The sequence below is a fragment of the Neodiprion lecontei genome, chromosome 2 (genome assembly GCF_021901455.1).
Source record: "Neodiprion lecontei isolate iyNeoLeco1 chromosome 2, iyNeoLeco1.1, whole genome shotgun sequence".
NCBI classification, from domain to species: Eukaryota; Metazoa; Arthropoda; class Insecta; order Hymenoptera; family Diprionidae; genus Neodiprion; species Neodiprion lecontei.
The window spans coordinates 29,924,089-29,951,732 of NC_060261.1; the positions used below are offsets into that span (position 1 = coordinate 29,924,089).

The 27,644-nt window shown below is 37.7% G+C and overlaps 1 protein-coding gene across 10 annotated transcripts in view; it reads left to right on the forward strand.

The window, feature by feature from the left end:
* Window positions 1–27,644, forward strand: part of LOC107217733 — a 183,510-nt gene that overhangs the window by 81,113 nt on the left and 74,753 nt on the right. For all 10 annotated transcript variants that reach the window (XM_046730851.1, XM_015655392.2, XM_046730853.1 and 7 more), the window contains one exon: window positions 16,156–16,218. In XM_046730851.1, the coding sequence (XP_046586807.1) occupies window positions 16,175–16,218 (44 nt within the window). In that variant the 5' untranslated portion in view covers window positions 16,156–16,174. The remainder of the gene's footprint in view (window positions 1–16,155; window positions 16,219–27,644) is intronic.

Consider the following 27,644-nt stretch of genomic DNA (forward strand, 5'->3'; position numbering starts at 1 on the left):
CCACGGTTACGATCATATTATATTTCAGCTCAGCTGTAAATTAATCGATAACGCTTTGCACAACCTGTTGCATGTGTGCGTGGGATTATTTTTTGAATCATATAAATATTACACCTTGCATAACGCCGAAATAATTAGCAGTAAATAGTAAAATTCCGGATAGTATAAAAATTTCTAATTATGGTAAATTTAAAGGGTTGCTACATAGCACTAACAATGAAATGTAATTCTAGTATAATATAATACCGAAGTAAGAAATTGGCGCGAAACGTTGCGGACTTTGTTCAATGTATGTAACGTTATACACGCCTTCGGCGTACCTTCGATAGATTTTCACCTCAAAGCTAAATGTACCCGCCAAAGAAGGGGGGGGATATCAACTTTGAGAGCGAGAGGTAGCCACCTAGATGAATAATTCAATAGCCGCGTGTATCATCTAATCGTGATGCTGCTGCTTCAAAGACATCGTATCTGCAGCATCGCACCGCTTATGCAGTCAGTTTAAGATGGTGCAGACTTTCATGGAAAGTAAATATTTTCCTATTACGTCGCATGGTGAGGTATCGCTGATACACGAGCAGCGAAAGAGGTACGCCGGTTTCATTTTCTTTTTTTTTTTTTTCATTTGTTATTGTCGAAACACGCGGAGAATCTGAGAGAAATTCATTGACGAAATAATTAATCTGTGAAAAATGTCACGTTCGGGGTTGGATTTATTGCTTAACGTTATAGCTGCGGAATTTACATTTCGATGGTGATTTTTTTTTTTTTTTTATTATATATTTGTCTCGTAAACTAGATAGTTTTAGTTCGGTCAAACTTTGTTTACATATCTTGGTGAATAAATAGTAAAATAATGTAATGATTTTTCCGACGTTGGTAATATACTCGTATATATATACAGCAATTAAGTGTCTGGAATTGAAATTTGGTGTTTTCTTTTAAATCAGGCTGAAGTTTGTAAACGTTATTGTGATAATGCGGCTTTAGAAAAAGTCGTTATTTTGGAACTGTGGAGAATTACGTGAAATTAGGAAAATCGTTAATAAAGCATGTAAGTACTCGGAATTTTTACCAATTCAATTTCCTGATTATTTGTTGCAACGTTTCGATACGGTTACGTTACCAACTCCAGCCTGATGTTTTAAAATCGTTGTGTGACATTTTTTTTTTGTCTTCTTACAACGGTAGATTTAACTGCAGGATTAGCTTCAATTTCACTTATTAAATCCTTGTTACGTCACGTTTATATTTAAACAAACCGCCGAACTTACTTCCATGAATTCCTCGAGTATTAGTTAGCCTTCTTTCGTACCCTGAAGTTCATCGTTGTTAAATTACAGTGATCGCTTGAGGAACTCGATTGAACGCGGCAGCGATGTTCCAGCTCTTTAATCATCGTCTGGACGTGCGATATCCCATCTCATCCCATTCTATCCTATCCCATCCTATCCTATCGTATACCATCGCATCCTCACCGACACCCAACCCGGCCGAACTCTCGTTTCCGGTTTCGTATAATCATACTTTCTCCAAGTTTTACGGTACGTGATTAACTCGAACGTTACCGTTAGACAATTTCGTGCTTGACCTATCCGTGTCTCACCCTAGCCGCGTCCATCCTCGTCCGTCTGCATCCACGCCGCTCCTTCTTCCTTCTTCCTTCTTCCTTCTTCCTTCTTCCTGCGCTCACTCACAATTTTCCGCGGCGTGAGATGAACTGCGAAGCTTGATACACGACGACGGAGTCGAAGGAAAAAGAGTTTAGGATCATCTTTCTTTCACTCGTTACCGTACTCGATCTATCGTTTCGCGTGTTGTCCGGGGATATAATGAATCCACGTATTTGCCATCTCGAAAATTTTGAACCCCACCAGATGTGATCCGTGCGTCGAACTTTTGGAATCTTCGTTCGCTTTGACGAAAATCTCTCTGTCCTCTGAACGGCACAATTCTACAGATATTACATTTGAAATTCAATCGATTTGAGAGAGGAGAGTCTATAACTTGACTTTGTATGTTGAAATCATCGCGTGTCTGATGGTATATGAGGACGTATTCAACGAAAAGGCGAATTTCTAGGTTAAAGCGCGTATAATATATTTTTTTTTCTGCCGCATTTGCTACAAAAGCACTCAAGGCGCATGTCTACACTAAAATTAGTAGAAAAAATAAGCGAAGGTGAAAGGCCTGACTTTTGGTGGAAATTACCTGTCTGCACCAAAATATATTTTTATTTGTCAGATTTATAAATGAGATAAGGTCGCTTCAGCTATTTTTTGGTTTTTGCGTAAAGGACGCACAATACCTTCGAAACGTAAAGATTTATCGATTTCGAGAAGAATTTTCAAAGTTTTGTATTTCATAACCGGCAGTTTTTACTTTATTTCGCAAACGCTTTAAACAGCCGTGAAACGTAAATATTCGACGATTTCGGGAATAATGTTTAGAATTTGTTTATTTTCGCAATAAATAATACGAACCGTAAGGGTATAAGCTCGTATCTCGGTACATGCGACCTTACACACCGTTACTGAACGTGATTATTTTTCAAAAAATCCGCGACGAAAGAGCATAATCGACGACACTTGCGACCTTTTACCGTTAATTGATCCAATTTTCAATTTCAACGTTTTCTAACGTATCCTCACGTCTTTCCCGTAAATACAAAGGGGAAAAACATCCGCCTCTTCACCGTTACGCGTGGTGAAAGGTCTTGTAATGGCGCAAACGTCCTTGTACCATCAGACACGCCGTTTGTAATCTCTTTCAATCTTACAGGTATAGAGGTATGGATTGAAATTCGAAATTTCAAGTTCCGAATGAAGGGTTCGATAAAATTTATACGGAGCTGATAAGCAAAATACTTTGACAATCGTGATGAAAAAAAAAGTACGCATGCGATACGTACCTGCGTCAAGTTTCGAATTTACATACACGTATAACTATACACGAATTATCTTTCCACCGAGTCGCCAATCGAATAGCAGACAAATTATGTATGCACATAATCGGATATCCATACGTGGGTAATATATGCGTATAAAATTTACAATAATTGCGTAGGTGGTATAAGGTTATCCATACGTCACGACGACGGGTTTCTTTACAAAAACTGCAGATCATTGAAGAAATATCTCGCCGCTGCAGAGAAATTGTCGGGATTAAAAAAAATAAAAACAAAAAAAAGCCGATTTTTTGGTAATTGAGAGAGAAACCGCCGAGCAAAGAAGAGATAAGGCATTCCGGAGGCTGTCAGACGGGGAAGCGCTTAACTGTCTCGTCCTTAAACCTCACAAGTCCCTTCACCATTCGCGAGGGCAAGGACAATTTTTCAAGTCATTTTTATTTATTTATTTATTTTTTTTATTTTTTTTTTTTTTTTTCATCTCTGCCTTTATTTTCATCTTTGCAACCTTCGCCTGAAAAAGTGTAATTAATTTTTATTTTCGCGACTCTTTTCCTTTTTTTTCGGTAACGATGACATTTTTACCATGTGTATATAAATTTTTGTGAAAAAAAGAAAAACGTGAGACTTCGAAAACGATGTCTGATATAATACCGTGCGACTTGCGAGGTCAAAAAAAAAAAAAATAACCAAAACGAAACAAAAAAAAAAAAACACAACGAGCATCGAGAAAGAAAATGATTGATACCCAGTAATAGAAACAACGAAAGATAATAAAGAATTTGAAAAATGTCTTTTATATGCCTTCGGGAATCGTCTGTATATACATACGTACACACACGCACACACACATATATATATATATATACAGATTATATAATATATCCACCCCAGCGGATGCGATGCAGGGTTGAAATTAGTTCCCATTTCATATCCCATGACTCGTCGTCCTTCTCCCCCTGATCCTGCTTCCTACATTTTCTCTTTCTACCCCTCGCTAGATGCTCTCGAGAAACGGGAAATTTCAGGGATCGCGCCGTTCTCTCGTATCCTCCGAAAACGTTATTTCGCATCCGATTTACATCTGAAAATTATTATTTCCTCCCATTCTCTCTCTCTCTCTCTTTTTTTCTTCTCCTCGCCTTTCTCCGTGTCTCGATCAACGACTGTTAGCGTGGCGGAAATAAAAAACAAAAAAAAAAATACAAAGAATGGGGATGCCGCGAGGTGCGATTTTTAGATTACAGATATGATACCAGCGAAATCGTTCGCGCGCACGTCGAGTTTCATTGTCGTACCCACGTATTATTATTATCTCGACGTAGCACGCGATTTCCCTTCCTTTATACGTATACAGGTACACGTGTATGTCATATACGTACGTATGCTTCTTTTTTTTTTTTTTTTTTTTTTTTTTTTAATTTTTTATTTTGTTTCCTTTCTTCCTTTTTACCTCCTCTCTCATGCCGTCATTATATGTCAATTTGTGTTATTCACGTACTACGGGCTAAGTTGTATCCGATTTTTTCACATCACTTGACGAATATTCGCCTGACAAACGTATTTATAACGATCTGCATCAGCGTCGGCCCGTCTATACTTTTATATATATATATATATATATATATATGTATACACGATGTATACATCATGCTTAAAAAGAGTCAAAAACGTGACGCTTGTTATAAACACGTTGGCGTCGACGTCGTCGTTCCGCCCTCCCTCCATTATATGCGCATGCACTAAGAAGTCGCCGCTCCGATCTTAAAATATAAATAAAATACTTAACCGTCCGCAACGTTCGGATAATGAGGTTAGGGGCGGACGTGGAACAAAAAATAAAAAAAAAGAAAAGGAAAAGGAAAAGGAAAAAAAATTATGAAAAATAATATTAGGTAGAATGAAGAATAATAACCACAATTTCTTTTGAGACATTTGTATATAATACCTATATTAATATACATATATATACATATAACGAGTTTACTTAATTGTAAGTGATTCTTTGCTGCCATGCGCGTAATTGCTATTGCGAGGGAATAAGTGGTGAAATAAAATTAAAAAAAAAAAAAAAACAAAGTTGTAATTGTCAGTTATAAAATAACGAGTTCAGTGCCCAAATCAGTTTACAGTTCACTGACAAGATTTCTTCGTTTTTCTTTTCGTTTCTTTTCTCTTCTCTTCTCTTCTCTTTTGTCACGGATACGGAAGATTTTCGTCGTTATATAAGAAACTTTGACACGTTGTTGCGGATAATGATTTTGATAATTATAAGTTTTATGTATCGTTTTCTTTTTCTCCTTCGTAATCATGTAATTTCGCGAAACAATCGTCGAAACTTCAAGTTTGCTTTCCAGATTTTAGGGATAGAAATAAAACTTGTTTATTCAATTTTTTACACATCATTCAACGGAATATTTAGACACACCTGTCACGTTATTCCTATATAGACATCGCTAATAACGATTAAATGATTAAAAAAGTCTCGTCATTGATTACACTATCTTTGTCGAGAAAGTTTGAAAAAATTGTCAAGTAATTTCTTTTGTTTTTAGTCAAACTGAAGACAAGAAGAAAATCTAACAAAAAATGTCAATTGTGGTATATCGGAATGATAACGACGATTTATTTTAATCAACCCTTAGAGAACCGGCCGTCCTGGCTCTTTGACAGTCGGCAGGTAACTCGGAAACTCCACTGTACGTTTTGACTATTTATACACATAAATCATGCCTGTAAAAAATATCGAATATCAAGGGAAAAATGTCGACCCTCTGAAGGTTAGCCGCAGAAAAGTTTTCTCTCGAATTATATAACGGAAACCTTTTACTCAAAATCAACTTCAATTACCGTGTTACGAAATATATTTAAGAATATTTAATTCTTACGATCGAACGAAAACACAAAACATACTTGTTCAATTTTTGCCACTCTAATGAGAATTTTACTCATTGCACTCTTGAAGGAAATCAGTGTCGAGATTTTCTCTCGTTAATAACGATAATGATAATAATATCAACAGCTGTTGTTGTTATCATTATAAATGATCGAAATAAAAATAAAAATAAAAAGAGGGAGAGGAAATTTGAAAGAGTCGTTTTTCGCACGAGCAGCTTTTGGCGTCGAGGACGACGACGACGACGCGACGGGATGTACGAATCCCTCCCTGTTTCCTTGCACTTTTCCAGGGTCGAATTCCCGTTGTTCTCCTCGCACCCCTCTACGCGTGTGTGCGTGCGTGCGTGCGTTTGTATATCCATGCATGCGGGCATATTACGCACCGTGTATTTTCCCGAGTTACAAAGACTCCACGGCGTCAGCCAGCCAACGCGTGTCCCCCAGGGTACCCTAAGCTCTTCCTTCACCCTGCTGACGGCGATAGCATTTAGGCGGTGATCTGTCCGTATGTGCTTACGGGATCAGTTCTATTTTCATCCGCGGCGTGTGCGTAGGTGTAACAAACGGACGCATCCCTTCCTTACCCCGCATGTCTGTACGTGTATGTATGCATATGCGTGTGTGTGTTGTTATATATATATACAACATGTATGTGTACAATGCATAGGTATGCATGACTTTGCGTTATATACATACGCAACTATATTTTGTAGGTAAAGGCATAACACGCGTTCAGGGTTTGTAACTTTTCACCCGAGTGCCGTGGAGGCCACTCTTAAATTCTCCACGTCCCTGTTTGGCTCCTCTATACACGTTCGTCCAATAAGCTTTTGCTGCAGCCACCCCTCGGTCATTTATAATATCCATACGTCACGCCGCCGTGACGACGAGCGCCGTTTGTCGCATTAATTTTTCGGGGATAAACCAGCGGAGCCCTCAATTTGTGTCCTGAAAATCATTCGTGGGAAAGTATAACGGTGTACGTTAACCGTGTAGGATGATAAAAGTGTTACTCTGGATGAGGAAAGTTTCGTTTATCACGGTGTGCTTTCGATGAGGATTTTCACGATTTCATACATTGTTTTGCTTCTCACCGATAATATGTGTCGTTGCACGATAAAATCGCGGATCGTCTTCTGAACGTGGAAATTATGCCGATAGAACTTTTGAGGTCGATATTTGAAATCTCGTTTCTTTTGGCACGTTTCTCGATACTCTTCGTCCTTCGAATATCCAAGCTTACAACGTATTTGCAAAAATTTCGAGGTTTTCGTTGCGATTAGTGAAAAATAATAATTTGACAAAAGTATATTGCCGTCTTTTCACGAATTATACGAACGTTTGTACGAATAATATACGTATATACGTACACATATACGCATACGCACAAGTTTTTTTGCTTGCCCTCGAGGAGCGATAAATTGGGCGTGATATTTTTTTGTTCAATTATTTATTTATTTATTTTTTTTCTATTTTTTTTTCCTTCTTATCTGCCTCGAGAATAAATGACGATCGATTATTGCTCGAGCTCTTTAAAGGTGAGCGACTCTAACGGTATTCCGATGACGTCACAGTGAATCGTGCTTGAAAGATGATATAATACTCGTAATAACACGTTTTATACAGTATACTATAATATATATATATATATTATACATATATATATATATGTATACAGAGGCACGAAAGTTTTCGTGAGAAATCGCAAACCTTTGCGAATTTTTGTCTATTCTTTTTTATTTTCTTTCATAAATTTCCCTTCGTGCCGCAAAAATTGTTATTTCTTTTATCGAAACGTTATTTAGCATAGGTATAATATCATGTACTCTGAACGCATCATCGAAGTGACAAGAAATTCTTTTGTTTTTATTATTAGAAAGAAATGGGTAATTAATACATACGTATAATACCATAGATATTGTGATTACGTAGCCGAGCTGTGAACACAGATGAGAAAGCGTATGACATGTGAGAGAAGAATTGAAAGAACGCAAAGATGGGGGAGGGATGAGGGAGGGGAGGATACTTATAGCGAACTCGAAACAAATAAGAGAAATAAGTCGGCGGCTCCATTTGTAGAAAGGCGGTAAAAGATCCGCTCCTCCTTTTCCTTTCTTTTCACGTCCATTTTCTCTTTTTTCTCTTCTGTCTTCTCTCTCTCTCTCTCTCTCTCTCTCTCTCTGTCTTCTTTGTACCTCGTTTTTTCACCCCCTCTTTTCGCTTCCGTTCATCCATCCATTCGCGGGGGGTATACATCTGCCGGTGAGCACATTCGACTCGATGAAATCAACGACCCGGAAGTGTAATTTAAGATATTGCCTTGTTTTTAGCCTCAGCTCCACGCTATACTGCAATCTTGCCGGTCCGCGAATAGACGGAATAGATAGATAGGTGCGGTGTTGTTGATGTAATACCGCGTGCCTGTATGTATACCTATACATGTACGATATACTTATACAAGCATACAGAAAGAAACAAATTATAGGTTGAAAAGATGAAAGAAAAACCCAATTCGTACACGTCGAGCTGCTGCAGTTAGTCGAATTAAGTTCGAAAGTTTCGGCAAAAGGAAGTTTGTGACAAGGATTTGATGTACATCCCCCTTCTCGTCGAAATTGTATTAGCTGAAACAATCAGAATTGGAGAATCTTTTTTTTTTCTCGTCTTTCAACTATTTGGTTTGAACGGTTATTGGATACGCACGTACCGTACGATAAGTTCTGCATTTGAAACGAATTGAAGAAGAATCTGGTTCAAGATGAGGGAATTATTACCCGTCAAGTTGGATTATTGAGAACGGGGACGATAAATCGCCTGTCTGATGGTATAAGGACGTATACGCCAAAAAGGCGAATTTGGTGGGTAAAACGCGTATAATTTTTTTTTTTTTTTTTTTAGGCTAACGCTACAAAAGCGCTCTAATCGCATATCTACACTAAATTAGCCGATAAAATAAGCGAAGGTGAAAAGGCCTGACTTTTGGTGGAAATTACCTGTCTGCACCAAAATATATTTTTATTTGTCAGATTTATAAATGAGATAAGGTCGCTCCCGCTATTTTTTGGTTTTTGCGTAAAGGACGCACAATACCTTCGAAACGTAAAGATTTGTCGATTTCGAGAAGAATTTTCAAAGTTTTGTATTTCATAACCGGCAATTTTTATTTTATTTCGCAAACGCTTTAAACAGCTTTGAAACGTAAATATTTGACGATTTCGGGAATAATGTTCAGAATTTGTTTATTTTCGCAAAAAATAATACGAACCGTAAGTGTATAAGCTCGTATCTCGGTACATGCGACCTTACACACCGTTATTGAACGTGATTATTTTTCAAAAAATCCGCGACGAAAGAGCATAATCGACGACACTTGCGACCTTTTACCGTTAATTGATCCAATTTTCAATTTCAACGTTTTCTAACGTATCCTCACGTCTTTCGCGTAAATACAAAGGGGAAAAACATCCGCCTCTTCACCGTTACGCGTGGTGAAAGGTCTTGTAATGGCGCAAACGTTCTTGTACCATCAGACACGCTATATTAAAAAATCCGATCTGAAAATTTATACCTATATCAATCCTGCGAGATTATTTATGCAGGTAAAAATCGAAGAAGGTGAAATTTGCAGAACCATTGACGGGCGACTGCCGCTATCCTATCGTTGCACACACACGCGACACCGTAGTATGTCCGTACATGTAACTATCCGCGCATATAATATAAACTCACGCCTCTCCTGCTGTCCAACGGTTTTGCCCTACGCTCCGCCGTCTCTTGTCCATCTTGCCTGCAAAGTTGGCCGTTGGCCGCTGGCTGCTGGGCAATCTTGTTAGCAAGTGGTCGCCACACGGATGGGCGTAAAGGTCTGACCGGGAAAGAGGGTCTCTCCTCTCTTCATCCCTTGCATAACCTTCGGGCTTAAATCCATCATGTCGCACGATGCCGGACTTCCGCACCCTCATCTCCCTGCTCGTGTCGTGACGGTGGTCGGGTTGTCGAGGATCGATGTATAGATTTTAAACACCTTGTCGTTGTTATAATCATGCCACGAATTATGAATATGCGAGAAAAAAAGAGGGGAAAATTAATCAACCGTTTCAAATTTTCACTTTCTCTCTCTCTCTTTCTTTCTCCCGTTAATCAATTAATCAATCATTCGATCAATCTCTCGGTCGAAGATTTTTCATCGTTATATTAGGGGTACAAATTGACGTTTTGGTTTTTGAGGCCATTATTTTTTAGCCGGGTAGTGAAAAGATTGTAGTGCCGAATACCTTCCTCTGCTCTTCCAGAGGCCATCTTGTATAATGAATCTTGGTTTGGAGGTTCAGTATTGTTAAATCACAAAAGTATCGCTTACAGACATTCCTATTCAAAATGGTTGTCGATTATATTGGCGGAAAAGTAAACAAGAAATTAATTTTCACACCTTTAAATATTACTCCGTTCACAAATATTCAGTTTTATCGTGTTTTCCATGCCTTTCAGCAAGTCAAACATCTAATCCATTTTACAGTAGATGATGAACAACGATGGAATGTCGAATCAATCAGTATGTAATTACACGGCGCCCACTCGTCAGGGAAAATCTGGAAATCAGGAAAAAATGAAGGAATTCTAAAATTGGTCAGGGAAATAATAAGTTGGAGAATTTTCGTTGTCAGCGCTGGTTAAAAAAGTCACGAAATAATAAATATTTCCGTGCTTAAGATCGGATGTAAGTAGGGCGGTCGTTAAAAAGTGTGTCGAAATCAATTTGACTAACGAAAAGCATTCCGGAGCCCACCATGCTGCATTTTTTATTTACTTTTTTTTTATTTTACCGTAACTATTTTTAAACCTATCAATGACGCGTAGTATGATATGTTTAATTAACTTTTGTACTACAGATGAAAATGAATTGAACTCACTTCTTGTTTACTCGGCGAATGAGTTTTTCTCTTTTTTTTTTCAATTTCCAATCGATTTCAGCACCCTTTGCAATCAAGCTAAAAATCTGAAATCATTCGCACTGCTTTTTCGTCCTTATCTATAGATTCCAGGGGTGAGAAGTATATATATATATTAGAAATTATCGTTTACCCTGCTCCGTGTCAAGTCACGTTTCTTTATATTTTAACCCGATTTTTGTTTTTTATGTGACTAATCCTGCCCTTCTGACATAATATTAACCATAAGCTATTTTTGAGATTCTACAGACCTAGGCTAAGTTACAGACAAACCTGAGGCCTCTTGGATTTGCCATTTGTCTTTCTAGAAACTGTCCAGACCGACTCTTGAGTACTTTCCAAGAGTTCGGCCGGCGATGCGGGACTCGTGGGAACGTGGTGGTCATGAGAAAATAATTCTCAGGCATCCCCTGCAAGTATGGGTTAACCAATTTCCACGCCAAAAAAAAAAAAAAAAAAGACCTACGAAATCTATGGAAAATGCAAGTCCGATACGGGGGCAACAAATATACAAAGCGATGTAAAATAAACTCATACTTATAAAGCCATAAAAATACATCCAAATATCTGTACGATCATCATATTTTACATTCGTCGAACTGCCTGTCTAAAGACGGTGTTTGCGGGCAGGAAGGGAGAATTTCTAATCAAAACTAGACGACCCGAACACACCCCTGTATGTACAAATTACTTTCCCTCACCATTGAATAGATTGTGACAATATTTTTAAATACCGATCAATTTGTAACTTTATTAATTAGTTACTCCTATTGGCGATATTACTTATCGTTTTAGTCAGGGAATTTTTGTTTCGACTTTTTTTTTTTTTTACCGGTCACCACGAGCGTGTACAGGTTTACAACTTTTGTGGTATGGAATACTATGCGCGCGATGTATTCAGCAGAATATGCAGACATACCTGCCAAACACCGCCGCAATGCCCGGTTTATACGTTATACGTTATACGGTAGTCAGCTAGTTATGAACTTTTTTTTTGCAAATTCAGCATGCCGAATATCACAGTAGCTTCTCTCTGATGTCTATTCAGCATTATTCAAGGCTTGCGTGACTATCCCACCATCATCTTCCACCCCCTCGTCTATCCCTTTTACCCCCGGGTCACTCTCTCTCTCTCTCTCTCTCTCTCTCTCTCTCTCTCTCTCTCTATCTTCTCTTCTCTCTCTCACTCTCTCTGCTTCTCGTCATTTACGAAACGTGATTGCCTCCCGCATATTTTATGAGAAACTACAACATCTGGAATCTGGACGCGCTTCTTCTCACTGCAAGAAGAGGGCTGCCACACGGCTGTTGATGCCTCTGCCATTGCCCGTACAGAACAAAAATCAAAGACAAATATCACACCTTCTTCTGACTAGATGAAATTTCTCTAGGATTATTTTACATATCGATGGTTTGTAATTGCAGGGTTGAACGAAAGCAAGGAATGTGGTTGAAATTCAACTTGCAATCAAGATGAAGATACGAAACGAAGACTAGCGCGTTCGAAATGTTCGCATTAGAGATTTCAACGTCAAACGTTGTAATGTTCATTCGCATGAAGGTAATGAAGTCGAAAAAGTAAAAGTTTGTGAAATATCTCGAATCTTCGATACTTTTATAGAATTACAAGGATAAAACTGAACTGCATTTTTATATTTCCAAAAAATTTTACACTTTTGACTGCTAACTCTGGCTGCTATATAGCTTCGGCTTCATTTAAAATAACCCAGAACCGATGCCGCCGTACAGTCGTTCCTTTTTTATAGTTTTTGCGGAAATTTAGAGAGAGAGAGAGAGAGAGAGTGTGCAATAATAAACTATCAGACTCTGTTTCCCTTTCCCTCGCCCTTATTAGTCAGGTTTACGAGCTTCCACAGCCGTTGGGTACTAAGTAAGTTTGAAACGTTAACGCCTCTTAGGTACTCGGTCGATCTTATACCCAAACCAGCCCGACCCTAGCAACGGAGACTCGAAAAGCCGGGAACAAAGACGTCTTGGTCACACAACCTGGGGCCCCAAGTCGTGTTGCTGATACTCCTTGCCTCCTTCCTTGTTTCCCCTCTCGCACCTAATTACCCTGCATACGTAATAATCTCCCATCCAGTCTCTCTTGTCCTTGACATCTGGCAGGCGTCGAGTTGACTGAAGCTGGAGAATACTTTCATCTCACTTATTCGGGATCTCATTGTCAAGGCTGCTAAATTGTTGACAAGCTGTATTTGTCGACACGTTAAATCAAGGCGTCTCACTTTCGGTGGTATTACGATATTAACGTCTGGGAATAACAAGCGGGGTCGTAGGATTCAAAAATAGATGAACGAACAACAACCCTTTTGCCGTTATTTGGTGGCGCAATTTAAACAAATTTTTTGACAGGTATAATAATCAAGACCCCGAGCCTTTTCTATGTTATTTTAAGGCACCTAAATCTAAAGCAATCTGGTCTGTGGCCCCATCTGGTAGTTTGATGTTTTGCCGTATATATAAAAAAATATTTTCAAAAAGTAACCTTTTGAGAATTTCGTGAAAAAAAATTTCAAGTGAAAATATTGAACAGTTTACTTTTTACAACGATTTTTGTCGCTGGGGTAAAAACGACCCCGGTGTGTCAAGCGTGTGATTCTACAGAAATATGTCGATCTGCAAGGATTAAAGTTACGAATAGCGATGATTCGATTTTTAAATAATTGCTACGATTTGAAAACGAATCGAATTTATTTGTCGTGCTGTTGAGTCGCCGGTAAAAAAGAATATCAATTTTTGACTCAGGTTCAATCGCAACGACAAATCATCAGCTATCTCGTAAACCTTGAGCAATGACGTATGATACCTTTTAAAAAATTCAGTGCAACAACGTAAACGTCTCAACTTCGCCATTGCGTAACGGATAAAAATTAGTAATTGCGATACTTGAATTTGAGTTTATACTTTGGAGTATTTGAACACGGAATCCTCTCGACTCCGGGGTCGGGAAACCTTCCGTACCTACCAATAGGAGAACTCGTCTCTCTTACCACTCCGTTCCCCTGCATCCCTCTGGCTCTGGCCACCCCCGTAATGCACGTCGACATTGCCAGCTGTACTATTGCCAACGCTTCGCAACGCTACGCTATAAATTCTCTTCCCCCTGCCCCCCCTTCTCACCATTTCCGCGCATAGATAGATGTCTATATTTGTACAGGGTCTGGTGCGGAACGAGCGAGGGTGACGACGGGGGAAAAATTCACGTCTACGCGGTGGTGGAGAAGAGAAAAAAAAAGAAAGAAAGAGAGAGAGAGAGAGAGAAGCCAACGTGGGGATTTACCTGGATTGAAAAAAATCATAAACTTTTCCGCACGTACGGGGATATTGTTATACCTGGTCACATACAGCTAAACATTTATTCTTATTCTTCTCATTCACCTCTCTATATCTACTGAGTTACGTTTCTCTCGGTGCTGCTGTTGCTGTTTTATATTTTACAGGGCACGGGTTTGTTAGCCGATCCCTTGAGACTCTTTGGGTTCGTTATTATCACACTCGAGTAAAAAGGAGAAAATAAAATAAGTCAAAACTCGAGTATCGTTGTGTAATATAAGTTACAGGCGTTCTGTCTGTCCTAACTCGCGGATTATATGTCATTCGGGATTTTACAACAAATTTTATTTCATCAACATTTTTAGGTAATTTGCCGCGGAATAAAAACACTCGTTTTGCTTATTTTTTCTTTCAACTTTCGTCGTTTCGATGATATTAAAATTCGTTTGCTGTTTTATTTGCATCGACAAGCATTGATTTGTATAGCGATGAGAACAGTGTAAATATTATAATTTTGCCAACATTTTGCGTGTGAAAATAAAAAACTTTGTATCGTAAATTTTATGACGTCGTATCTTGAATCGCACTGTTTACATGTCGTTATCCATGCGAAAGAATACTCTGGGGAAGATTCTTTTTCCGCTTTCTCATTTCTTTATCTTTCCCACATTTTCGCCAACTAGTATGCATTTCTTTTTGTTTTTTCTCTCTCTTTTCTTTTTTTTTTTTTTTTTCATTCCACCAGGCCACGGTGCTTGTGCGCACTGCTTATTCCCCGAACACCTTTCCGGACGCGCTTCGTTTCACTCGATCTCATGATTTATGTACAACTACAGCGGAAATTGAACAGTGTGAGAGTAGATAAAAAATATACGTGTTTGTACTGCAGCAGTCACTCGAAACTCTTATTCGATGCCGCGTGTAACGTAACTTAAAGAGGTGTTGAATTATTCACCAAATTCGAGGTGATTATTCGCAATTGCGAAGACGCGATTTCTTAATGCAAAAATTTACGAAATGTAATATACATGTGTGTAAGCTTGTCAGACAACGATTAACAACGATTATTTCGTATTACAAAGATTTTTCGTCGGCGGTGAATAAATAAATTTAAAAAATTACCTTGTCACAGGATCACAAAAATCACGTGTCAAATAAATCTCTTCTACGCTTGCGTGGGTATAATTCACATTCCATTTCCTTGCCGGAATCGTTTCTTTTCTCTTTCTCCCTCTCTATTTCTCCATCTCCTCATCTTCTTTTTCCCCTCCTCGGAAATAAAAGTAAACTCTGGTCGTAGATATAATTTTACAGATTGGTATAACAAAATCGGCGATGGTGGTGGTGGTGGTGGTTTTATTTATCCGGTCTGTCTTTCTTCTCTTATTTTATCAGGAATTTTATTACACCTCAGGGTTTTCCCATGTATATAGTAGGTACATACGTATATGTATTACATGTATATAGGTGGCTGTTAGGTAATCGTTAAATTTGAGAGATCGATGTACATATATATTTAGTTTCACGAAGTAGCGATCGGTTATTATTTATACATAAGACAGCAGCTTCGAGGGGACGAACGGACAGTCGATGGTTAACAGACTTATCGATGCGTGTCTTTCGATCTCGATACTTGACACGAATCAACGAGCTTATTACGCAAACAGCAGCAGCTCTGCCACGATCTCTCCCCGGAATAATTCTAAGACACGGATTATTTATGAATATTGTAATCCGAGTGTACTTATAGGTATCGATATGTCGCGGTGATTTATCTAGTGTTTCTGTTTTTTTATTTATTTATTTATTTATTTTTTTATTATTCATGCGCGATACAGTTTATTCGTTTTGTAATAATTTCTACTCATGTCAATCGTAATCTACTCATCGATGTGCAATTGATATAGATAATCGTTTCAATATTAAATGGAATTAGAAAAAAATTTTACCGTTCATTATCTTCGTAACGTTCATGAATTTTGTACAACTTTTGAAAAATCAACGATTAAAGGTGAAATTTCAGTTCCTTTAATTTCACTTCGTATAATTATGTAATGAGTCGGACTGATTTTAATTTTTCGTTTTTCATTGTAACTGTTGCAGACAGGATTTTTCATGCCTGATGGCGCGTGCTGGAACACAGCGTTGGAGAAATCCCACATCGGAGTAAGTATTGCAACGATTTGGGTTTAGATTTCTTTTTTTTTTTCTCCTTTTCTTCGTCTCTTTAGAAATTTGAAAATCTCCGTCCATCTTGCTAGTTATTGCCTTCGTAAGGTTACCACACCGATTGAATATTGTAAAAGAGCAGCGAGAGAATGACGGGGAAAAACTTTGGCACAGTTTTTGCAACTCTCCTTGTTTTTTAATAATATTCTAACCCGTTTATAATTCTCGTCTTCTCGAGGCCCCCCCCCCCCAATTTTTGTTCATTTTTCTTTTTCCTCTTTCATTTCCGATGTAATTATGCCGACACTCTTATAATAACTGCAACAACAGCTGCGCATGCACAAACCGTAGACTGTACCTGAATTCACACTGTGTCTAATATCAATATTCGTAATAAGAACAACAAGGTAGTCGGTACGGTATAGAAATGAACGAGTTCGATGCCGAGAGAAACTTTCACGAATCAATTCATTCAACTTGCCTTCATTGCGAATTTCATATATAGTACAATATAGATATTTATTGTACAGATTTATCGTTTCGAGCGATAAATTCAAGCCGGATTTTACGTACGTATCAGGAAGTTTAATAACCGGGTCAATTTTTATAGTGTATACGGCTACGCATTGACAGGATAAATTTTAACTTAAATTTGTATACTCGACATTGATTTAGAAAGAAAAAGTATACACCGGAAATGAAACGCGCTACCATTGACCGCAAATTTTTTGTGGTTATTTTTTTTTTTAGTCCCCGCATCCGTTGAAACATTACTTTTCAACAAATTTACGTTTTACCGAAATTAAACTCATACCTACGTTGGCAAGTAGAATATCTTACAATTGTGAATGATAATAACACTGTGGTAATTTTAATTTCTTTAAATTTACAATCACTCGTTGATTAGAATTTGAAAATGCCATGAACAGGGTTTCTTACCGTCACACCATATTAATAATAAAACACACGCGTATATAATCATACTTTTATTCAAACATTATTAATTCAATCGACGGTGTGCAGGTACATAACAGATTAATGACGATGATTCGTTAATTTAAAAAAAAAAAAAAAAAAAGGGAATCACGAATTCGAGAAAGAAACAAATCTCGTATAACTTGCTCGGTTCGGTGAAAATAAATTTATTGGCACAAGCCTGACGAGAGACAGACGAATGGTTATATGGATAAAAAAAAATATCCGTCAAGGTAAATTATTATCAGGGGAATCGGTGGGAAGAAGAGATCTGATTTTACAAATCTTCAGGAACCTTGGCGAATATTTGTTGCTGCCTGTCGCGCTGAATCAAGAGCGTAAAAAAAAAAAAACAAAAATAAAATTGGAGGTGATCGAACAAATTGACTTTCGGTATATTAAATAAATTAAACGAATCTACTGGTCGATAAGTTTTGAGGCACTGAATGTCAACGGTAGAAAAAAAATGTTACTCGCGGTTTTTCGACTAAACCTATGTAGGACTGTCTTCTTGTCTTTTTGTACGTACACTGAAAACTAGTCAGATCGATCCTGCATAACAGCGCATTGAGTCATCGTCCTGGACGCTTCCTGCCAAAGGATCGTCGTGCTCTCGTGGTAACCTGTTCCGGATGTCTTCGCTGGAGATCCTGCGGCCTCTCGGTTCTCCTGTAGCGAAGAAAGCCAGGATACGGGAAAATTGGTTGTCTGCCATCTAGGATCCACTATCACTTGAAAAAAAAACAAACAAACAAACAAACAAACGAACACAAAAGACAAAAAAACGAGAAAAAAAATAACGTGAGTCGCTTTTATACCGTTGATATCAGTGTCGCACGCTTGTCGATTATTATATATATATATATATAGTCACGTATAGTCGTTGATGATGTCTTGTTGTTATACGTAATATAACGAAAATTTTGTTGACGATAAAAAACGTTTGCCGTTAGGCTGAATCTTTTCTTTCAATTTTTATTTATCGAGGAATTCGCTGAACCGAGCAAGCTTAAAGTACGATTTTTGCGTTCGATCGATCGGATCCGTATTTGCTGATTGGTGATATCGCTTTTCAATTTTTTACGCTTAAAGATTGATCGGTCGTCGAATCTAAAAGTTCTGCTTGAAAAGGAAAAAAAAAAAAAAAACCCCCAACTGATCGAAAACACTAAGTTTCAAATATAAAAGCATTTTTCAAATTGTCGGTAACACGTAACTTGTGTTAATCGAATTTACGCAATTTCACGTTTTCCATCACATCGTACGTAAGTAAGGGATGTTGTCTCATTCGATTTCACGATCATTGACGCGAACAGCACAGTCGATTATTTGTTAAACATATTTTTCCCCTCACTTTTCTCGATCGGAACGCAACAACTCGACGCGTTAATTTCAACTTTTGACCAGACAATGCGCACCCGACAGTCCTCGGTTGTGTTCGATAAAACGATATTATTCGACGCATGCGTTGCACTTTGGTGTGTGTATAATTTACCCACGATTTTCACGTCGAGCATAACTTGTATGCGTGTGTACCTTGTAGCGCGTCTGTGTAAATACCTTCCCCGAATTAAACCAAGTAACTAATGTTGTTACACGATCCAAATTGAAGTTGAAAGGTGCAAGCAATGTTGCGCGGGGTGCTCGCAGAGTGCGCCGAGTGATATACTGCCCTGGTATCGTAGATACGTACATATCATACATATGTACGATATCTATGTGCAACGGTATTACGCCTACCTCATATAGTCGTAGATTTATACGTTGATCCTTCTTGGCAAAGGCGGACGATATAATTAATGTCTTTTAATATAGGAAATATATTATTTCTAATTACCCCGAGCATGCAATAAGGATTGTATGTGCATGATTGTACGTATATACGCTGTGTCTGGATAGGTATAATACAGCGGCGTAGTATTATCCTCGTAGCAAGTTGCGGCAACGAAACGGGACGCTCTCCTTCTTTGATTATACAATATATACATTACGATGTACCTTTTATAGTTTAACGTAAACGTCGCATTATACGAGTACCGCATGAACATGGATAGTAGGGTGAGCCAAATAAATTGACCTATCGGACCTATGGTTTCAAAAGGGCCTGTTTACCGAGAATAAAATTCTCCCGTTTGGAAAAATTTTTAACTCAATTTTAAAAGGTGTCCCTGGACATTTTAAATTTTCCATTTAAATAACAAGCAAACAAATTTATTTTTTATTAAAAATGGTATAACTTTTGAACCGTTCGAGATAAAAAAAAATGTCAAGGCATATTCTTGCAGGGCGTTAAATTCTCCAAAAATAAGACCTGCGAGTTGATTCTCTAGACTCAAAAATTCGCGTACTTGCGGGACGTGAAAGTCGAAGAAAAGCAGATATACGCAGTTTTAGGGCTCTACGATTGAAAATATCCATGCTAAATGAAACAACTTGAACTAAAATGAAACGAGGTGTGTGAAATAATGTTGTTTATAAAATGGATCCGTCAATGGAGTATAATTTTGACTCATTTATTTATTTTTTATTGAACTTTTAAACATAAATATTCTTTTTAATCGTTGATAAAACTTTGTTACAATCAAGATATTGCTGGCGATGTAATTGCACCACTAGCAAAGTAAATTGTTTTTGTTCTTCAATTTTCCTTAAAGTTTAATTAGAAGATATAATACACGCGATTAATTACCTGCATTTGAACTGTTGCATTCAAATCTCTAGATGCGGACAGACGAACACATTGCGCGGTCATTGAGATATGTAATTGTTCGTTCTATCGCGTTACGCTCACTTCAATTGCTGCCTAATTGGTTTTTATTCTTTTCTTTTCCGTTGTTTTGTTATTTATTTTATTTATTTGTTTATTTTTTTTTTCTCTATTTTAGTTTCTTTATTACTTACTCAGTCCGGATCGCTCATAGGATTCGTTCAACGGAACTATCTACATACCAGTATCGATTCTTTTGTTGTACATAAACCGTCCGTCTTATAATTGAACCAATCAATCCTTCTTCTCGCTGGCGCCGGTGTTTCCACAGGTTTTAATTAATTCATATTTAATTACTATACAAGTTTTTATACCTGTGTAATTAAAAATTTAAACACGAAATAAAGCCCGTATGTATAGGTATATATGTATGCTAATTTATTCGAGGTATAATTGAATACGGTTATTTATTACCATACCGTTTTGCTTATAATTTATTATCAATCAAGTCCGCGAATCATTATTTAATGTTACGAATGTTTATTTTCTCCCTTTTCACGTTTCCCTCTCTCTCTCTCTCTCTTCAATTCAAATGAAAATCTAATTTTGTACAATGTGGGTCAATTTATTCAATAGGCGAGAACGCGGACGATCGCGCAAGGTTTTCTTAACTTCACAACGTATACCATAAACGTACTTATTAACGGGCACCGAAGTCTACACGATCTAATGTGAAATTTACGGCCGAATGATTTTTAACTCTCTCACTCTCTCCTGCGTACAAGTTAGGTACGATCACTTACCTGAAGTATCATAGCGCAACAGAAGGAGAAGCCTTCTTCGGTAGAATTACTTATCTTGCAAGGCCTCGCCGCGCCGTCTGCCCACCTCGACGCTGCTGTTTTACACACCTATCTACCTACCTACCTTGTCTCCTCCTCCTCCTCCTCCTCCTCCTTCTTCTTCTTCTTCTTCCGTCTCTCTGCGCAATACGAAGCTGTTAGTTACTCTGGTTACATACTTGGGGTCAAGAAACGTCCTGTATGATGTGCTAATTACTCCTCTCGCTACTCTTGATACAAAATATGTTACACACATGTCAAAATTCGGGCCAAGTTAAGTAAGTTAAGTAAGATATATATATATATATATATATATATATATATGTATGTATGTATACACCTATAGATAATTACGCGCTAGAAAGTTGCAGGTGAAAATTATTTTGAAACAATTTTTTTACAGTACCTTTGTTTTTCTTTTTCAATTTCTTCGGTACCTATTATACGTATAATAATACGTGTCCTTCGATGCAATTAGATTAGGTCATTTCATTCGTTCTTCTGTCGTTTGATCACGTTTTTCATTTCTATTTTTTTTTTTTTTTTTTTTTTTTTTTATCCTTATTCTTTTTATTTCTCACCTTCGTGTACTTTTCACGATACTCGAAGACAAACTTCGTGCTGCGGTCGTCGTAACACCTGCTTGCAGGCTGAAAAACACTGTGCAGACAACGTCTAAAACCCATGCTGAGAATAAACACTGCGAAGAAGCGCGGTGAGGCGGGCTACAGCTGTTCAGAATAGACGTTGTAAAATAACTTTCCGTAGGTTTTGTACGTGCATTCATATGTGTATCATAGAGGAGGGAAAGAGAGGGAAAAATACAGAGAGAGAGAGAGAGAGAGAGAGAGAGGATGAAAAAACTTAGCATCTCCGTGGTTTTGGTACAATACTTGTATTGTGGGAACGCTGACGAACGTTGTATTGAATATCTATCGCGTTACCGCCGTTGAGTTCACTCGAATCCTGGTTAAGGCTGGGGAATTAAATTGTAGAAGCCGGATTCGTTTCTTTTTTATTTTTAAAAATTTTCCATCATTCGAATAACAACAATTTTTCACAAACAGTACTTTTACAAAAGATTTACGGGAATGGTATAAATTTCAAACAATCTATCGTTTCGATTGTTTTTTTTTTATTTATTTATTTATTTATTTATTTTTTTACAAATATGATATTGCAAATTAATATATCATTTCAATAAAAAGGATTGAAAGATTATTCGTATTATTGATGCAATTTTAAGTTAATGATTTCTTACGAAAATATATATATATGTGTGCGTGATATTCTGAAAGAAACAACAAAAAATGAAACGTAAAATATATCGAACTGATAGATAGGATATAAAAATATGTAACGACAGACGCAAAAGCGAATTTAACGCTGAATGACTAGGTAAAAATTCGGTATTATAATTAATATTTTGTACAACAAACGGTCTACCTATAACGAATAAACGGCCGCGGTTGCGCGCTGATGAGGGTAATAAAATACTCGGTATGCGCATCGAAACGGACGAAACACGGAAAAACACACGCGCGTGCACGCACAGAATGGAAACATGCTCCACCCTTTAACGCGGCTTGCCTCCCATGGATCAGAATTTTGGGGTTGACGGGGTGTGAGAAGGACGAGTGATTAATCGTGTGACGCGGGGACACGCTTTACCCAGTTACACAGTGTCGAGCCACCAACCTCCGACCTCTCTGTTCTGTTTATGAAGGCTACAGCCGAGTTGATTATTGTTCCGACATTGTCCGACGCCTGCGCTTTACAATTAGTTGAGTCGAAATAGACACGAATTAAAAATATTCGGTATACGGGTGGATTTTTGCCTGCAAAGGGGTCTTCGAACCTCAGGAACTCGGGTCTGGTGTCATTTTTGAACCGCGTTTCGAGGGAATATGAAAAATTGACGGTTTTTGCGTTTTCGTTGAAAAGTTTGATCGAGTAGAGCGGGAAATTTTACATCGAATTATGGTCCTCGTATGTCGGTAACGGAGTCGGATCAACAAATTAAGAACAAAGAAATTTTACTTTAATATCTTAGGTTGGTGAGGAATTTTTGTGAAATAATTTATCATTTCTTAATTTGTTAACCCGATTTTGTTTCCGACGTACGACGACATAATTTGATGTAGAATATTCCGCTCTACACGACGATGGTCAAGTCATATTTTCATCGATTGATGGCGGTTTTTGAGGAAAACGCAAAAAACGTCAAATTTTGCTGTTTTATCGAACCGCTGTCGCGTTGGTTCAAAAATGACTTCAGATTTGAGTTTCCGAGGGTCGAAAAATCTTTATGTACAAAAATACAGCCATAACTCCGAATGTTTTTAATTTAGATCTATTTTGACTGGAGTAAATATCGGGGATGCGGGAATATAAAAACTGGGTGCTGACTTTTGGGCAACCCTGTATAATTCATCGGTAACCGTTTCAAATTGGCAAGTCTTCCCCGCGTTTTGTACGCCGCGTTCTCCCTTTGGCTTACTTTTCAAGTCGCATTGTCCACAGAATCTCTCAGCCAGATTGTCATCAAAATTTTTTATACATATATCGTGTAACGAACTTTTGCGGTGAGTATCTTGTTAATCAACGACTCTTCTCTCAGTTTTCTTCCGTATTATCGTAACAACACTCGAATCTTTCAGATTGTGGTAACCGTATATAATTGGTTCCGGTTCAAATAATTCGAAAAAACATGACGTTGAGTATCGTCGTTTTTAACGGGATTCTCAGAGTTTTGTTGAAAATTGAGATACTTTGAAGAAGTATCGGGAAAGAAAATTTTTCAACTTTTTCGGCGAAATCTTTGTGTATGAAACAGCGTTACAAAGATTTACCAAATATTCGTATAGCGAAGATATGAAAGTGCTACTGAATTTAAACAAATTTTTTCTTGGAAATCATACGTTTTAGAAACAATAACGTCACTATCGATAAATTTAAAAATACACCTAGGATTAAATATTTCCTACGGTGAAAAAATCGCATTGCTTGAACAACTTGAACAAATTAGGGGTCAGTTTGATCGTGAATAAATTCTCTGCAAATCATGAAAATCATATTTTTTATTTGGCTTCTCAGTTGATCGAAAAAGCATGAATAAGCATTACAAGTGATGTAAATTAATGAGTCGAGAAAAAGATAAAATACTCTACCGTTATCCAAAATCTGATTTTGCAGATTTGTAAGAAATTATTTTACCATCAATTAAACCATGCGATTTGTTCATTGTAATGGGATCCCGTTCGAAGCAATCAATCATTTTTCTGTCAAAGCTGTAGGAATATGGGAGTATTGTTTCAAGTTTTTAATTCGATTAACTGCAGTCGTACTTTTTTAAACCTTCGTTATATCATGTATTTGTCTTTACTTCTCTTTGACTTGACGATACGTTGGGAATTTTTCAAAACATTGCTAAACCGAAACATCCAAATTTTCCAATGGGTACAGTTTTTTGGCCTCCCTAAAGTTTTGATAACATTATTTCTGTTTTTGCTGTCGTTGTCGTTCTTGCAGTTTGTATTTTAAACAAAATATTGAAATTGCGACGGCAACTGATTCGTACCTCTGTTTTGTTTTTCTTTCTTTCTTCATCGTCGTCGTCGTCGCCACATGTTCTTCCCGCAAAAACTTGTCAAGTCTCAAGAACTGGTGAAAAGAAAAATCCTTGGTTAATTAATAAAAAAAAAAAACAAAAATAGATTACTACTTTACTTTGAGAATACAAGTTTCGTCGAATTGTGCAGAAGAAATTAATCGTCGAATATGCAAAAGTTGCGATCAAGATCAATTGAGAATTGAAAAATATAAAAATAAATGATATACATTACAAAGTACGGAGTAAAGATTATTGAAAAAATTGTGGTGGCGTGTAAAAAACGAATTTTCACAGATAAAGCAAGTTTGGCTTTATCGCTGATAAGTTGGGATACGGGGAACGACTGGCGGCTGTTATCGGCCTGGTGGTAATTATAAATTAGGTTAATTAACTGTAATTATAAAATCGTCCTCGGGCGTATAAACGACAGTCAATTAGTCATCCCCTGCCTGCAGGAATTGAGTGCAGCGACATCGAATCCCGACACCCGAGCAAAGCTCGCTCATTCGTAGGTAACAATATTCCAAGGAGTTGGGTGTCGTAATCACCGTCGTTGACGTCGTCGTTTCCCGCCTTCCGACGACGAGGCGACGAAGACGCGAAGCTGGATGAGGAGGAGGAGGAGGAGGAGGAGGAGGTGGAATCACGAGGGTGTTTCGCAAATAACGTCGACGCATCTCCTCCACCTCCAAAGTCAAATAAACCACCCGTTTGGAAAAATTTTTAATTTTGAAATGTTTCCAATTTTTATAATCCCATGCGAAACGAGAGAGAGGAGGACTTTGCGACTCCGCGGGGTAAAAGCAGAACGTCAACGCGGCTTGCGAGAAAATTATTAGTCACCCTTCGTAATTTCCCTCGTGGTGCACCACCACCAGAATCCCGCCAGACTTGATAGATTAATTATAATATCCCATCAAGCCTGCAGGATTCGTTAAAACCGTTTCGTCTACCTTTGCGATTAAAATAAAAATATCGTGGAAATTGTCGTTCCCGCAGGGGTACGGTTGATTAATATATACATATTTGACATCAATCCAGTCGTTTATTTCGTTTCGTGTTTATACATATTTATAAGTCAGGATTACAGAAAAACGTTATTGCGGCTACGGAATAATTGTTCAATTTTCAATTGTCGGTATTCGTTAGTTTCTACTTTTTTACGCAATGCGTTATCTTCGTCTATCGATTTCTGCACTGATTAACCATTTTTCATTAACCACGTTTCATTTTCATGCAATTACGTTATCAATTACGGTGAAAATGACGCGATTTACAAATTACCGTATTATTTGTCCTTTCAATTAGAAATCAATGATTTATTTTTAATCGATTGATTGAAATTTGGTCCTCAATACCGATCGATATCGATATTTCTCATCGTCGTCAACTTTTCCCTTATCTCTGACGCAGTCAATGGTCAATCGTCAATCATTTCCCCGCCACACGCCATTTTGCGTGAGTGTTTTCGCGAATCTCATCCGAGTTTTCCTACCCCCTCGAAAATTACAATTAACCTCGAGGCGTCGTCGAGTCGGTTCTGCAGGTCTCGTACTCGACAGTCCGACCGGACTGTTTGCCATCCCCTCGACTCCAGCTCCCTTATTGAATTGCTAGGTACTATAATACGACCTACCTCCGGGTATACCTTGGACACCATCCACCTTTTGCCACTCAGGCTTTCGATCTATGATGACGACGTTTGTCTGGACTCCGGCACTCCGTGCTCTCTTCAATTTTAACCATCGTATGAACACTCTCTCGAAAATTGCAGTGTTCAGCCTGTGAAGCTCCGTAGAGAGATATGATTCTATCGATGTTATAATTTCCTTATATGTACATTTTTAACATGTATGACGACGGCACGAATTTTTTTTTTATTTTTTTTTTTTCGTCTGTTAGCAATAATTGCGCAACGTCGAGTTTCGTTGCGTATAAAAAGGAGAAGGAAGAGGCGATTAAAAAATAATAATTACTTCGTTAAACCTCGACTGAATTGAAGACAGGGACAAGCAGAAAAGTTCTTCAACGAGCCACGTATACATTGCTATTACGCAAAGTTGAAAATCCGTGCAAAATGTGAATTAGGTTACCTGACCTAAGGGTGAAAACGATTCTTTGACGACGTTTTTTTTTTTCCACGATGTTTTAAGGTACAGGTTATGTACGGACTTTAAATTGCGATTGTATTTTTGCTGCAACAAAGCGGAGCCGTGAAACGTCGCGTGTAATTCGTAAACACCCGCTGTGTATGCGTGAAAAAGACTTTTCGCAGACGTCGCCTGCAGGAGGATCATCTGGCTGCTGGTGTACAGGGTTATAACCGTAAACTTTCAAGGCGAGGCGAGTTCGCAGCTATCGTTATCGTAAAAAAACCACCGTCATTCTCGATGTTTTTTTTTTCCCCTTGATAAAAACGCACACGTCTCTTCTACCGCGACCCAAAAACTACGAATACAAATACGGTGAAAAAACTCAAAAACCTTCCTGCTAGGTAATTTAATTTAATTTTTATTTTATTATTTTCACTCGATCTAAATTTCGTCTCGTCTTTTTAAAAGTTCCGCAATTTTCTACCGACACAGTAATTGCAACTATCGTGTATCAGACGTTTTTCACTTGTTGCAAACACCGCGTAGGACTGGAAATGACTGCAGACTTAATGAGGGTGGAAGATTTTTATGAATAAATAATGGCTCGTGTTTAACCGAGGCTTAATAATAAGGTTTATTTATTTATTTATATTTTTTTTTTTTAATTTATTTAACTACTTTTTTTTTTGTCTCCTGCTTTCTCGCATTCTTTTTATACGCTTTTGCTTCTACCTAATTAGCTGACTCAGGGTTAACTGAAATTTCAGCCGTATAAACCCTTTTACATTTCTCTCTTACTCCCTCTATGTCCATTTTATTTTTTCTCCCTCTATACCTTCGCGCGAGAGGGTTTGCTGGGGAAAAATAAATTTTCGGTTCTGATTTATGATCTGCTTTTGTCCGTTCTTATTCCATCTCTCTAGCGAATTCTTTCTGTATATTATTTCTCTTTTCGTGTAGTGTATATATGTATATATATATGTATATACATATATATGTGCGTGCGTGCGTGTGTGTGTGTGTGAGGTATACTCGCACCTCTTTTTATCTTCTCTTCATTTCTCTTCTCCCTCTCGCTTAGTCTTCGTACATCATTTTTAGATATGTAACAACATCATCCAGTTACCATGGTGTATAATTAATATTTCCCGTTTTGTGCGTGCGCGTGCGTGTAATTTAATTGTATATTATAT